General features: G+C 37.3%; 4 protein-coding genes across 4 annotated transcripts; all 4 read right to left on the reverse strand.

Moving 5' to 3' along the window:
• Positions 1 to 328: 328 nt before the first annotated feature.
• LOC120183528 lies at positions 329 to 3,170 on the reverse strand. The gene is made up of 4 exons (XM_039188203.1): positions 2,927 to 3,170; positions 2,725 to 2,823; positions 1,202 to 2,641; positions 329 to 1,160 (listed from the first exon to the last, which is right to left on the reverse strand). The coding sequence occupies exons 1-4, from the start codon at positions 3,168 to 3,170 to the stop codon at positions 415 to 417; spliced, it is 2,529 nt and encodes an 842-aa protein (XP_039044134.1). The 3' UTR covers positions 329 to 414.
• Positions 3,171 to 3,925: 755 nt separating this feature from the next.
• Positions 3,926 to 6,910, reverse strand: LOC120183550 (transcription factor-like protein DPA). Its single transcript, XM_039188233.1, has 10 exons — positions 6,677 to 6,910; positions 6,195 to 6,343; positions 6,009 to 6,070; positions 5,765 to 5,808; positions 5,210 to 5,275; positions 4,967 to 5,107; positions 4,793 to 4,861; positions 4,469 to 4,567; positions 4,325 to 4,395; positions 3,926 to 4,210 (listed from the first exon to the last, which is right to left on the reverse strand). Exons 2-10 carry the CDS (start codon positions 6,332 to 6,334, stop codon positions 4,015 to 4,017), a joined length of 888 nt encoding a protein of 295 aa, XP_039044164.1. The 5' UTR covers positions 6,335 to 6,343; positions 6,677 to 6,910; the 3' UTR covers positions 3,926 to 4,014.
• Positions 6,911 to 7,218: 308 nt separating this feature from the next.
• LOC120183548 (beta-glucuronosyltransferase GlcAT14C-like) lies at positions 7,219 to 9,843 on the reverse strand. The gene is made up of 4 exons (XM_039188231.1): positions 9,202 to 9,843; positions 8,484 to 8,559; positions 8,278 to 8,393; positions 7,219 to 7,773 (listed from the first exon to the last, which is right to left on the reverse strand). Exons 1-4 carry the CDS (start codon positions 9,743 to 9,745, stop codon positions 7,256 to 7,258), a joined length of 1,254 nt encoding a protein of 417 aa, XP_039044162.1. The 5' UTR covers positions 9,746 to 9,843; the 3' UTR covers positions 7,219 to 7,255.
• A 999-nt stretch (positions 9,844 to 10,842) lies between these two features.
• LOC120183549 (heat shock cognate 70 kDa protein 2-like) lies at positions 10,843 to 11,508 on the reverse strand. The gene has a single exon (XM_039188232.1). The coding sequence runs from the start codon at positions 11,491 to 11,493 to the stop codon at positions 10,843 to 10,845; it is 651 nt and encodes a 216-aa protein (XP_039044163.1). The 5' UTR covers positions 11,494 to 11,508.
• Between the last annotated feature and the right edge of the window lie 456 nt (positions 11,509 to 11,964).

Consider the following 11,964-nt stretch of genomic DNA (forward strand, 5'->3'; position numbering starts at 1 on the left):
TCAAAATCATTTCCATATCATCCAAACATCTTCAAAGCAAGGAGAAAGGAGCTTTACATTCATTCATTACAGTACGGACTCACTTCCTTGCACAATGATCACCGTATTATACTTTGACAAAGTAGAAAAGCTCACATTCTCATACTTACGTTCGAATATATGTTAAATTTAAGGGAATCGGGGAAAAAAATTAAAGTCTCGAGGTAATATTATAAAACATAAAATAGATTGATTTCTTACAACAGGTTGATTGTTATCCAAGTAATGTTAATGAAAACAAAGTATGGTTAGTTTCTTATAGTTATTACCAACAACTATGTCCATATATTTCCCTAATCTCATTCAAAGTTTGGGGTAAAGCAAGTAGTAATTACACAATCAAATCAAGTTACAAATTTTTTTAATACTGAGGGATCAAATTGAGGAAGAAAATTCCTCTAAAAGATCATTGAAAATAAGCTCTTCAACCTCCAGCGCTAAACTTTCATGATCGACCTGTAGGCTCATCCACCCATCATTTCCCATTAGATCTCTACTGGCAACATAATCCAATGGTTTATCGTAACCTGTTTTGTAGCTCAAATACCAGGTTATGCTTTCCCACACTTGCTCGAGCACATGGCGTCCGGCCGGAATTGGACGGACGTGGCACAGTGGAGATAAAACTCTGGGGTAGTAACTATAGGATCTTTCGTAAACTTCTACTAGTACCTCATTGGTTAGATCGAACAAAAGTGGGTGATTACAGTAACCAACTTCTTCCCCTTCCATCGAACAATTCGGGTCACACCTAACGCAGCCTTTGATTTCCCCGAACATCATGGGATCCAGTGGCTGGTTTTCTGCGTGCCATGCACCGAGTGCTTCACTCATACTAAATCCCGATAGTTCAAGCACATCTTTCACGTATGCGAATTTGGGTTTGTCAATTATGTCTAAATCCTTCTTTAAAGCCTCTAATTGCTCTAATTCAATTATGCCTCCACCAGCCACCTTAAGGGTAATCTTTGTTTCTTGTTGCAGATCGGGTAAAAAGTTGAGTTCTTCGTTCCGTTGCTCGAAGCTTTGATTTGGCTCTATTTCTGTTTCTGGCCATGAACCATCCATTGATATAATAAAGGGAAATGTAATATTTGCATATAATAGTTCAAAAAGATCAAACAGTAAGGTTCAATAGGGCATATACCATGTACTTTTGAACTTTCTGCAGAACTATCTGTTGGCTCATCAGAACTTGGTTCTTCCTGCTTTGTAAGAGGAATGACTTCAGGCTTACTGTCTTGTTCTCTTTTTGAAATATTTTCTGATATGATCATCGAGTTCTCCTTTTCATCATCAGTTTTTTCGAAGCGATCTAGTTCTGAACTATACCCCAAAGCCTCTGATTCTAAGTATTTTCGTTCATAAGGACTATATTCAACGTTGGTTGGGGTCGGTACCTCTGATGAAAATGAAAATGCATCACAGCTATAAGCAGAAGAATATAGCTCAGGAGATGAAAGGATTCTTCTCATGTATTTTTTCGTGCTCCTACTATGCGAAAGGATCGGTTCTTCTTGTCTTTGTTGTATAGTTTTGGTGATTCTTTCATCTTTAGCTTCTTTACTGAAACTATGTTCAAACAGTTGTGCATATCTATCCATGGACGCATTGAAAGAAGTTCTTCGCTCGAGCCGCATACTTCCCCGGCGGGACAAAGACGAAGAGTAAAGCTTTTTAGTCTTGGCAGGGTCCTTGACATGATCGACAATGTCGGGTGTCAAGTCCTTGGAAAATCCTTTCTGGTGAGGTATTTTGTGAAGGACAGCATCCATGGCAATCCTATGCCTCTCTTTCTCTCTCTCCTTGATTACAGATCTTAGATTATCTCTAAGACTCTTGAATCTACTTCTCGCTGCTTCGGATCGATTCGGATCGTGGGACGAAGAATCTGAAGAGGAAATGTCAGCCATTCGAACCTTTGCTTGGTTTAGATTATGATCTGCAGGCTCGCTAGCACCGGAACGTCCATCATTAGAACATACATCGGCCTCCTTTCCTTTACCGGGTCCATCAGGGCTCTGGTTTTCCCTGCTGGTTGAACCAGTGGAAGCCATTTGAGCACTCATAGCCAGATGTTTATGAAAATGGTGAGCAAAAGGCGAGTCAGGGTCCTGTAAAACCGTCAACAAAAACCCTTGGTTCATCTTGATTATATCCAAAGCATCCATTAGATACTTGGATTCTTGTAATGCTTTCCTTTTACCATCAAGGTCTCCCTCTAAGAAAAGGACACTCTCGAGCAGAGTTTTCGTGTTTTCGTCGATTTCGTCTTTGCTCGAACCGTTCCGGACACTGCATTCTTCATCGGTTTCGTAACTGGCAATGCGTTCCTCGGAGGATTTTCGTGCATCTTGATCCTCGGAACCACTTCCGTTCCAGATACCTTTGTTCTTGTTGGACCGTAGGGAACTCCCTTGAGATTGTTCCATGTTAGGGAGATGATCAACTTGATTATCCGGATCCGATTTCGATGGTATCGGGCATGTCGAACTTCTGTGATGGGTGCCTTGCCCCTTCCTTTTCGACACTTCATCGGTTATCAGTGCTTTCAATCGAGATGTCACGCTTTTAGATCCTGTACTCGGAGCTTTCTTCTTCCCTTCAACCTGCAAGTTTCGAATTAGATGCATATTCGTATCGGACATGATAAAAAAACGAACATAACCGTGTCCGTACATCAACTCACCTTAGAGCTTGCTGCTTCAGCTTTCTTATGTTTAGAAGAATCATCAGCGCTTCTATTTGAGGCTCCTACTGATTCATCCATTGGTTTTTCAGACCCTGTGATAAGAAGCCCGAAAGCTTGTTACCATTCCCATGAAAGGTGAAAGCTTCTTCGAAATAAACAAAATTCGGGTTCTGGTCAGATCAGATCGGAGCTTACCTGCATCTTGCTTCTTGGTTGAAATCCTCTTCTTAATAAACCGGCGATTCCAGTGATGGTATTTAAGTACATGAAAAATACCCCACGTGCAACTGGGGTGATTTTGATGACTTTGAGGGATGGGCATGTTAGAGGAGTTGGTTCGCACTTTGGCTCGCTGATTTAACTTGCGTTTTCCGACCTGCTTAAACAACAAATTTACAAGCTTGTTGAACCTTTTCTTGGTTTTTGTAATCGTTTTCATGCAATCGTTCAAGATGAATTCTGTGTATTTTTTTATTATTTTTTCTTTTCCAGCCAACCAAACAAGCATTAGGAATGGAAACAAACGAAGCACCAATGTCGGGGTAAGTAGTTTAGATTTGTCTGGTTCTTAATCTCCTCGTTCATTTTCTCTGCTTTTGGATGTTTCTTTCAGTGCATGCCACCCAAACCATTCTAACTAACTTAACTGTCTATATTTCTCCTTGTTTACTGCCTGTCCTCAACGGCTGAGGTGTCGACGTATCTCTTTTTTATATATAAATTGAGTAAATTTTAATTATTATTTTATTATCTAAACCAAAATATATTTTAGCTATTCATTTATTTATTAATATAAAATAAAGTATTCACATAAAATAAAAATATTATGATAATTCACTAATTGATCCAAAAAATTATAAAAAGAATATGATGAAAACTTTTATAAATTAAATTATATATATTATTATCGACCAAACCTTAATAACGTTAAAAAGATTTGAAGGTTATAACTTTAAATGTGTCACGACACATTTCATTACACAATTACCTCATATTAATATATATAATTTCCAATATGTTCTCAAAGTGATGTTGTCAGTATACTTCATTTACAATCAACTAAGAACAAAACCCTACCATTTTACTCAATTTTCAGCATTTCATTCACTAGGTTCTCAGAACAAAAACTAGACTCCCTCAAGTCATCCCAATGTTGAAAATCACATCAAGAGATCTCGTAAGAGATGCAAATAATTCCGTACTTTTTTTCAATGAAAATGACAATATACAAGTACCAAAGATTTTGTTTTACATGTGTTTGTTAGGGGATATAGTGATTCTATTCATCTTCCTGATGTCCCATGTTTGACGGTGTCCGTTTCGGAATTCCAGTAAAACGGTTTGCCGACTCCAGATACTTTGGAAGAGCTTGAAGATGAATGGATTGAAGAAGTTTGCGAGAGATTTCTACCTTCAGGTTGTTGGCAGCAATGCATTAGCTTCAGAGCATAAGCATCATCGTGCAAGCGGAATGGCATACTGCCATCGAGATACAACGATAAGTAAAAGATGAAACTGCCATGATAAAAAATCAAACGTATAAAACAAAAAAAAAGGTTACATGTTATCCATGGTAAAATAAAGTGTACTTGCCTGTTAAAATCAAGGTGCACCAGTTGCATATCCTCAGAAATCTCAATCTCAACAGTGGCATGTGGGCTAGTCTGTAAATAGAGGAGAAAGTAAACAGAGAATACATGAAACTTTTACCAGCTGCAAAGATAGAAATACTCTTACTTGAACCAATAAAAATGGCAAGGTAAATCCTTCTTTAGGATCTGTATTATTCGTGAGCATCCGCTGGTTCCGTTTGATTATATTCTGGATACCTGCAATCTTTTTCGATTTTTCATTGACACATTAGGCATGGAAGGTAGCTGATAAACTCACTTTCAAGAACAAATCAAAATAATAAACAGGGAAAAAAATCATTTATGCGCTGTTGTAAATGGCTCGTGAATCATGTGTGAACTTCAGTGTTTCTCTCTCCAACACTAGAGCACAAGCAGGTCTTCTATAGATGCCAGCATGGTGTCCAAATGTAATAAAAAAAGAACTTACTTGTTCTTCTAAATCTTTCAAATAAGCTGCTTTCCTTGAGACATTTGTCATTAATTGAACACGCATTGCCTATAAGCATAAAAAATATTCCCTCTTGTGAATTCATGCGTCCATGGTGACATGCGAGTTCAATCAAAACTGTGGTTACATCCAGTAACTCAGAAGATTACCAACCTTGAATTCTTCCAAATCCTTCGTTTGTGTAGGAGAAATCCCCTTCCACCTGATTTCTTTCTTCTCCCTCGTAATAATATCCATTGCCATAAGTACATTCAATGCATCATACACCCGTCGCCGAACATTCTTCTCATGGAACTGAAAAACCCAAAATGCTCATTTGCTTTTGCATAACATTTAAGGGGCAAGCATCAGATGATTAAAGAATAAGAACTTGAAAATATTGGGTGGGAATTAAACCTCATCCAAAGATCCTGCTGCATGAGTCTGAGTGGTGGAAAATTCTTCTATAATTTCATCCGCAACCTGCAAAACATTAAACACTCAACTCAACTTGTGAAATTCATGCTTGACTGAGGAAATATACTCTAATCAAGAAGGAAAAGCATCTTCTCTCAGCAAAGCAACATGTAAGACATCATACTTACTATTCTAGAGCATCAAAACAATTTCTCAAGTGGTGTATTGCATTAAAGACCCAATTCCAGTTTTACGAATGCAATATGAAACCATATGTTCATGTTCGTAGAAAGCTACAGTGACCAAGTTACCACATTATCAGAATTTATAATTCAAAGCATATATACATGCATACATATTATATTACATATAGCTTCTCACACTCAACAAAATTCTCATTTGATTCACTATATCTTTCACATTTACATAAATGAGAATATTGACCTAATATATCTTGAAGAGAAAAATATTTACTACCTAAAATTTAAATAAAGTTACCTCATGACTTCCTTATGAGGTCTTAATCACTTAAGCAAATATAGTGCGGAAACATACCTCAGCATATGTGGTGCTCCCCTTACTCTCCAATTTCTTACAAACTGAAAAAAAGAATGTTCAATTCAATCAAGACGATCATGGAATCCAAAGTAAGACATCATTGATTCCAGCAAAAAATAAGAATGTATGTACATTGCCCTCTAAATCTAATTAGAGATCAGCAAAAGTTAACACAACAAAATATCCTATATTTCCCAAGGAAAATAGACTAAATCTAACTTGATATATAAAAATCACTAACCCATAACACTGAACTGGCGCAGCCCCCCGCCAGGCATTCTTGATACCTTCTTCTTCGGTGTACTGGTTATTTAGAAGAAAAATAAACATAAAAGAACATAATATTCATCACTGGTTCAAGTTCTTACATGTATAGTTATTAAAACAGATATAACGAAAACCGATTAAAATGAAAATTGTAAATCACCCTTCAACAAGACCAGCACTCGTATTCTTTTGCTTGACTGCTGATCGATTCATCCTATGAGAAGTTGAACCATTTGTTGGAGTAGCAACCGGACTCTGCTCACCATGAGGTCTATCTTCTAAATGTGGGTCGTCCATCATATTCACTCACTAATTATTACCACAAAACAAAGCTAACCCAAAATTATCAAAGCAAATACAAATCAATCAAAGCAAAAATTGGCTAAAAACATTGACTTTGAGCTAACACTGATTGTAATATTTCAGAATCCAATGCTCACATTCTTAACTCGGTATATGTCAACGATGAAACTTACAATACTTTTTAGATTCTCTATATTAAAATCAATGAAATTTTGTGAAATTCAATTGCCCATATGATTTTTATTCATATTGTTTCAACCTAAAATAACCCTAACATTATATATAATTAACATCTAATTCAAAAACTGAAGGAAAATCGAAGAAACGGACGATACTACCCTGAGGTGCAATCAGTGAATGAAGATTAAAAGCAGAGAAAAATCCTAAAAAAATAAAATGTGAAGCTTTTGAAAGGAACAGAAACGAATCGTGTTCCCGCTAAATGTTATTTTTCTCCCATGAATAGATCTGTCGTCAAGCAAAAGACTTCATCAAAATTTCTGAAATACCCCCCTTTTATTTCTGTTTACGGATTAGTCCATGGCGGGACCACGTGTCACAAACTGGTTGAGTTGCTAATTCGATTTTTGATGGGGCATACCAAATCTAACCGGACTTTTTGGTCCAATAGCGTTTACTCAACCTTTCGCATACTGTTACTTCTTTTCTCGAGTTAATTGCATTCTCAAACTATACCCAAATTTCGAATTGATCCTCAAACTTCAAAATATTCTAATTAAATCCTCAAGTGATCGATAGTGAACAAAATATTCTACCTAAAAGTTTAAGGGCTCAATTAGAGCATTGTCAAGTGTGTTTAATTAATATTAGAAAAAGCAAAAATATACGAATGATCCACATGATATCGAATATCAAATGATGATATTGAGATATTAAGCAATACATGAAAAAAAAAAACTATTTACACTGCTTTGATCTGAAATTTTCAGTATCAAGAAGTTTTACCAATAGTTTCTCAAGCCTCTTTGAACTCACAGCAGGTTTAACAGCATTTGGATCCCCGAAAACCACACAAGGATCTTTACCCGGACCCGAACCACCCACACACCAACCCCCTGGAGTAAACTGACCATTTGATCTCCTCAACAGTTCCTTGTCGATCTTATCGAGGGCCGAATCATTGTCCTCAGCAAACTTCCGAGCAAAAGGTGCTCCACTCCGAACCATGTCGTCGAAATGTTCCAATGTTAGGGTCATTGGATGCTGCTTTGGAGGATTATCCCATCTTATAAAATGCAAGTCATGATTTACAGTTGTGTTCTGGTAGTCTTTGTGATTGCAGACTATGGTGTGGAAGTAGCCTTCCTGAGACGACGGGAAGTTTGTGTAGTACATAAGGAGCGTGCGAGGAAGATTATCCCATCCCCAGATGCAGAACTCAAGAAAAAAATTTGTCAGAACCACCCACTCAGATCCTGGAAATGTATATCAAAATTTCATGATACAACATAGGATAAAAATTCATACATACACTAAATATGCTATTTCCAGATACAAGATGATACATACAAAGCATGGAAATCAATTTTTTTTTGACTAATCGACTATAACAAATAGCTAAACAAAACTTAAAACCATGATTTACTTCCATCAGAACCTTATGTATCGATATGCAACGATGCAGAAGGATCTTAAAACAGTCTAAAGAACATGTCTAACTAGCAGTTCTAAAACGATTACACACTTTTTCATGTATATATTAAGATGGTCTAATGAAAACCAGATACTGATCTTCAACGGGAAAACTAAAATCTGAGAATCTCAAAACTTTCTCTAAAATCATTCATTTACCATCTCTACATCTGCTTATATCGAATGAAAACCACATAGAGACACCAGCAGGCTTCTATAGACTCAATTACTAAGTGCCAACTCATTCGAGAATTTAGAGAAAACGATGAGATGTACAAAAACGTTACCCATGAATAACTTAAATGAAGCAGGCAATGATCTTTTCTCCTTAGCCCAAAATACACCCGATTTCTTTGAATGATATAAGCCAGGATCTATAATGATTGGCCTTCCTCTTTGATATCTGCAAACACAAAACAAAGTTACACTCAAAGAATGCTATGTAGATGACTACACGGTATATAAAGGGGGACATTATGAATTGACTGCTCACTCTTTCCAGCCGATGCTACTCGTGTGCTCAAGGAAGTTGAGATCCCTAGGCAAGTATGAAAAGACGTGCACAATATCTGAAACAAAAAACAATAAGCGAACAGCAGCTACTGGAACATGCCTAGGCCTGTCAAACCCTACATTTGTATTATTTTTTCTCCAAAAAGAGTGCAAATTCGAGAATTGCTGCTAATGAAATTGCAGATGAAAGTGGCTGCTAATTAACAGCAAAACACAACCTGGAATTATACTGGTCATTGCCTGTTTCGTCACCCGCAAAGCAGTCAGCGGACCAGCCAAGTTAAAGCGCATAAAACTAAAGTTGAAACAAGCTTGCACTTATTCACATACTACAAGTGCTTGCTTTAACCATTTTGACAACCAATTCAAGCAAACATTATAACCAAATATATACCATAACAATGTTGGTACATCCCAACTGTTATCGCTATAATTATAAAAATAAATACATACAAATGGTTTATGCTCTATCACCGTCAAGCATTGCTAAAATTCCATTGACAAAATGCAACTCATTACTATAAATATCAAGAATATTACTATATCTCCGTCGACCCGGTGCTTAACTCAGTTACCTATACAAATATCCAAATTACCCATAAACCAGTCATAAAAGGATTCATCCAATGGCAGCAAAATCAGAAGAACCCAACATTTTCCAACTCAGAATATAACAAAAATTGCTTCTTGCTTCTTACCATCTTGAGTCATGAGGGGATAATCAGATGCGCTAAGGTTGACGAACCAATCCCAGTCTTTAGCTTTCTTCAACAAAATGGCCACCGCGTGAAGCGTGCTGCCAATGATAGTAGGCCCTTTATAAGTCACCAAATCAGCTTTTCCGATCACCATCACATTCTCAAACTCCCTAATCACCCTCTCCGATTTCACATACTTAGCCAAATCTAGCCGCTCCGAATCCGAAGCATCCAGATCGAGGTGGAGCAGGTAGTAATTCCTGGGATGATAGACCGCCTGCAACAGCCGCTTGAGACGTGGAGCATCCCCTTTCGTCCCCGATATCAAGTAAGCAAATCTGGGTAACTCAGGTAGCCTGCCATGATCTCGTTGGGAGAAGGTGAATTTGGGGCGGTGAAAAGAGAAATCGGACTGGGAAGAAGTGGATTTAGTCTGGGTAGAAGTGAATGCGAGGAGAAAAGTGAGTGAAATGACCGATACTATAAGCAGCGGCAACAAAAGCCATGACCGATCTGCGGAAAAAGGAAAGTGAGATCTTTTCATTAATTGATTTTTGGACAGCTGAGCTGAGATTTAGGATGGGTTGTCAGAGCTTTAAGCTACTTTGAGAATGTTGGAGTTGAATTTGGTGTCGGCGTGAGTGGTTCCTGTTAAACGGAATTGAAATTTAATTTCAAACTTCGGTTATTATATGTGGCCTTATCCAGTTTTTCACTACTCTTTTTCTGGCCTAATTTATCATCATGTTTAAATTTAGTCGTACTAATCTTAGCATGTATCTTGTCAAATATTACATGTATATTTGAAAATATAATTTATATAAAGATAAAGATACACTTTGTCAGATTTTTTATTTTTATTTTTAAAGACACGTGATTAAAAGTAACCCCTTTTCTAAACGAATAATTGTTTTTATTAATATTTTATACACTTAAATTAAATTTAAATAAAATGTTTACAATTAGAGTTGGTTGGGTTTGTAAATATTCCCAAGTTTTGAAGGAACTGTTATTGATGATCAATGAATTTAGTATTTGTCATATGTTCCATAAATCATTCATCAGTAAGAACTAAATTTAATGGCGTCCAATTGCTTGAAGTGGAAGTTGAGTAATGAGTTGCATTTGACGCCTTTTATAGCCCAATCTCTAAGCAATCCTCACCAAACAAAATGCAGAGAGATGTGGTAAAAGACATGCTCAACTACATTTCTAGTATTCAGCTGAAGAGAGCTTAGACAACCCAATAATGGAACAATACAAACTGACAAATGGTGCAAGTTACGGTTTCAAGGCACTGAGATGTGAAGCACACCTACCACCTGCTAAAGCACGAAAATTATCGACATTGAGACATTTCATCATGCAAATCGGAAATCGAGTTTACCTCTTCAAAATCGGAAATCAATCCACAGATGCATTATGCAAATGCACATTCAGCAGGCAATTGATATCGAAACAAAATACATTGATATAAAAGTTCATTTAAATCCGATATTGTGTACCCAAAGAGCAACAAAAACCAATACAACCATCTTCGGATAGAGTGTAGCCAAAGAGCAACAAAAATCCCAAAATATCTATTTTAAACCGATTAAAAGAAACGACGATTAAAAAAAAAAAAATTTGAACAGCCAACAACTAAGATATAGGAAAAAAACTTTTGTCAACTTCCTCGATCTTGGGGCAAGCACCGCTTCCTCCAGCTGGGACATCATCATCCATTCCAGCACCCTGGTACATCTTTGCAATGATGGGGTTGCAGATGCTCTCCAACTCCTCCATCTTGTCTTCGAATTCATCAGCCTCGGTAAGTTGATTGGTGTCCAACCATCGGATGGCCTGTTCAATGGCATCTTCGATCTTCTTTTTATCTTCTGCGGAAAGTTTGGCCCCAATCTTCTCATCCTTCACTGTGGTCCTCATGTTGTACGCATAGTTTTCCAATGCGTTCTTTGCCTCAACCTTCTTCCTCTGCTCTTCATCCTCAGATTTGTACTTCTCCGCCTCCTGAACCATCTTCTCTATCTCATCCTTTGAGAGCCTACCCTTGTCATTGGTAATGGTGATCTTGTTCTTCTGTCCAGTGGTTTTGTCCTCAGCAGACACATTGAAGATACCGTTGGCATCAATGTCAAAGCACACTGTGATCTGTGGAACACCCCTGGGTGCTGGGGGAATGCCAGAGAGCTCGAATTTACCAAGCAAGTTGTTGTTTCTGGTCCTTGTTCTCTCACCTTCATACACTTGAATCAGCACACTTCGAAGCAGCGAATTGGAAGCAGATTTCATGCGTCGTGCCAGACTCGAAGCTCCGAGACCAGATCAAAGCATCCATCGGAAGGAAGCTCGTCGCCGTTTATCGGTAATTTTTCGATCACCATAAATCGACAATCGGAGATGAAAAGAGCGTCACAGTGTTCATCAGATTTTACCCTGAAGATGTCGCGAATTACTTGTCGGATTTGTACATAAGGACGCGATTTTTCTCTAACCGTAGAAAAAAAATAGGCGATGCCTGATAGGTAGTTATATATAGGTTTTTCAAAAGTTTGTTTGTATAATAGTCCTCCAACATCTGTGGTATTATATATAAAGCACAGATTTTACAATCCATTTCTCTTATTGCTGGTTTATTGAGAGAGAAATGATTTTATGTACAATTTGAATACGTGATTTGTTATAAAAATCAATTTACTTATCATTATGAATTTCTTTAAATTATATATTTTTTTCTTTTTTAGTATCTAAATTTTTTGTTGA

The sequence above is a fragment of the Hibiscus syriacus genome, unplaced genomic scaffold, assembly GCF_006381635.1.
Source record: "Hibiscus syriacus cultivar Baekdansim isolate YM2019G1 unplaced genomic scaffold, ASM638163v2 tig00112789_pilon, whole genome shotgun sequence".
Lineage (NCBI taxonomy): Eukaryota > Viridiplantae > Streptophyta > Magnoliopsida > Malvales > Malvaceae > Hibiscus > Hibiscus syriacus.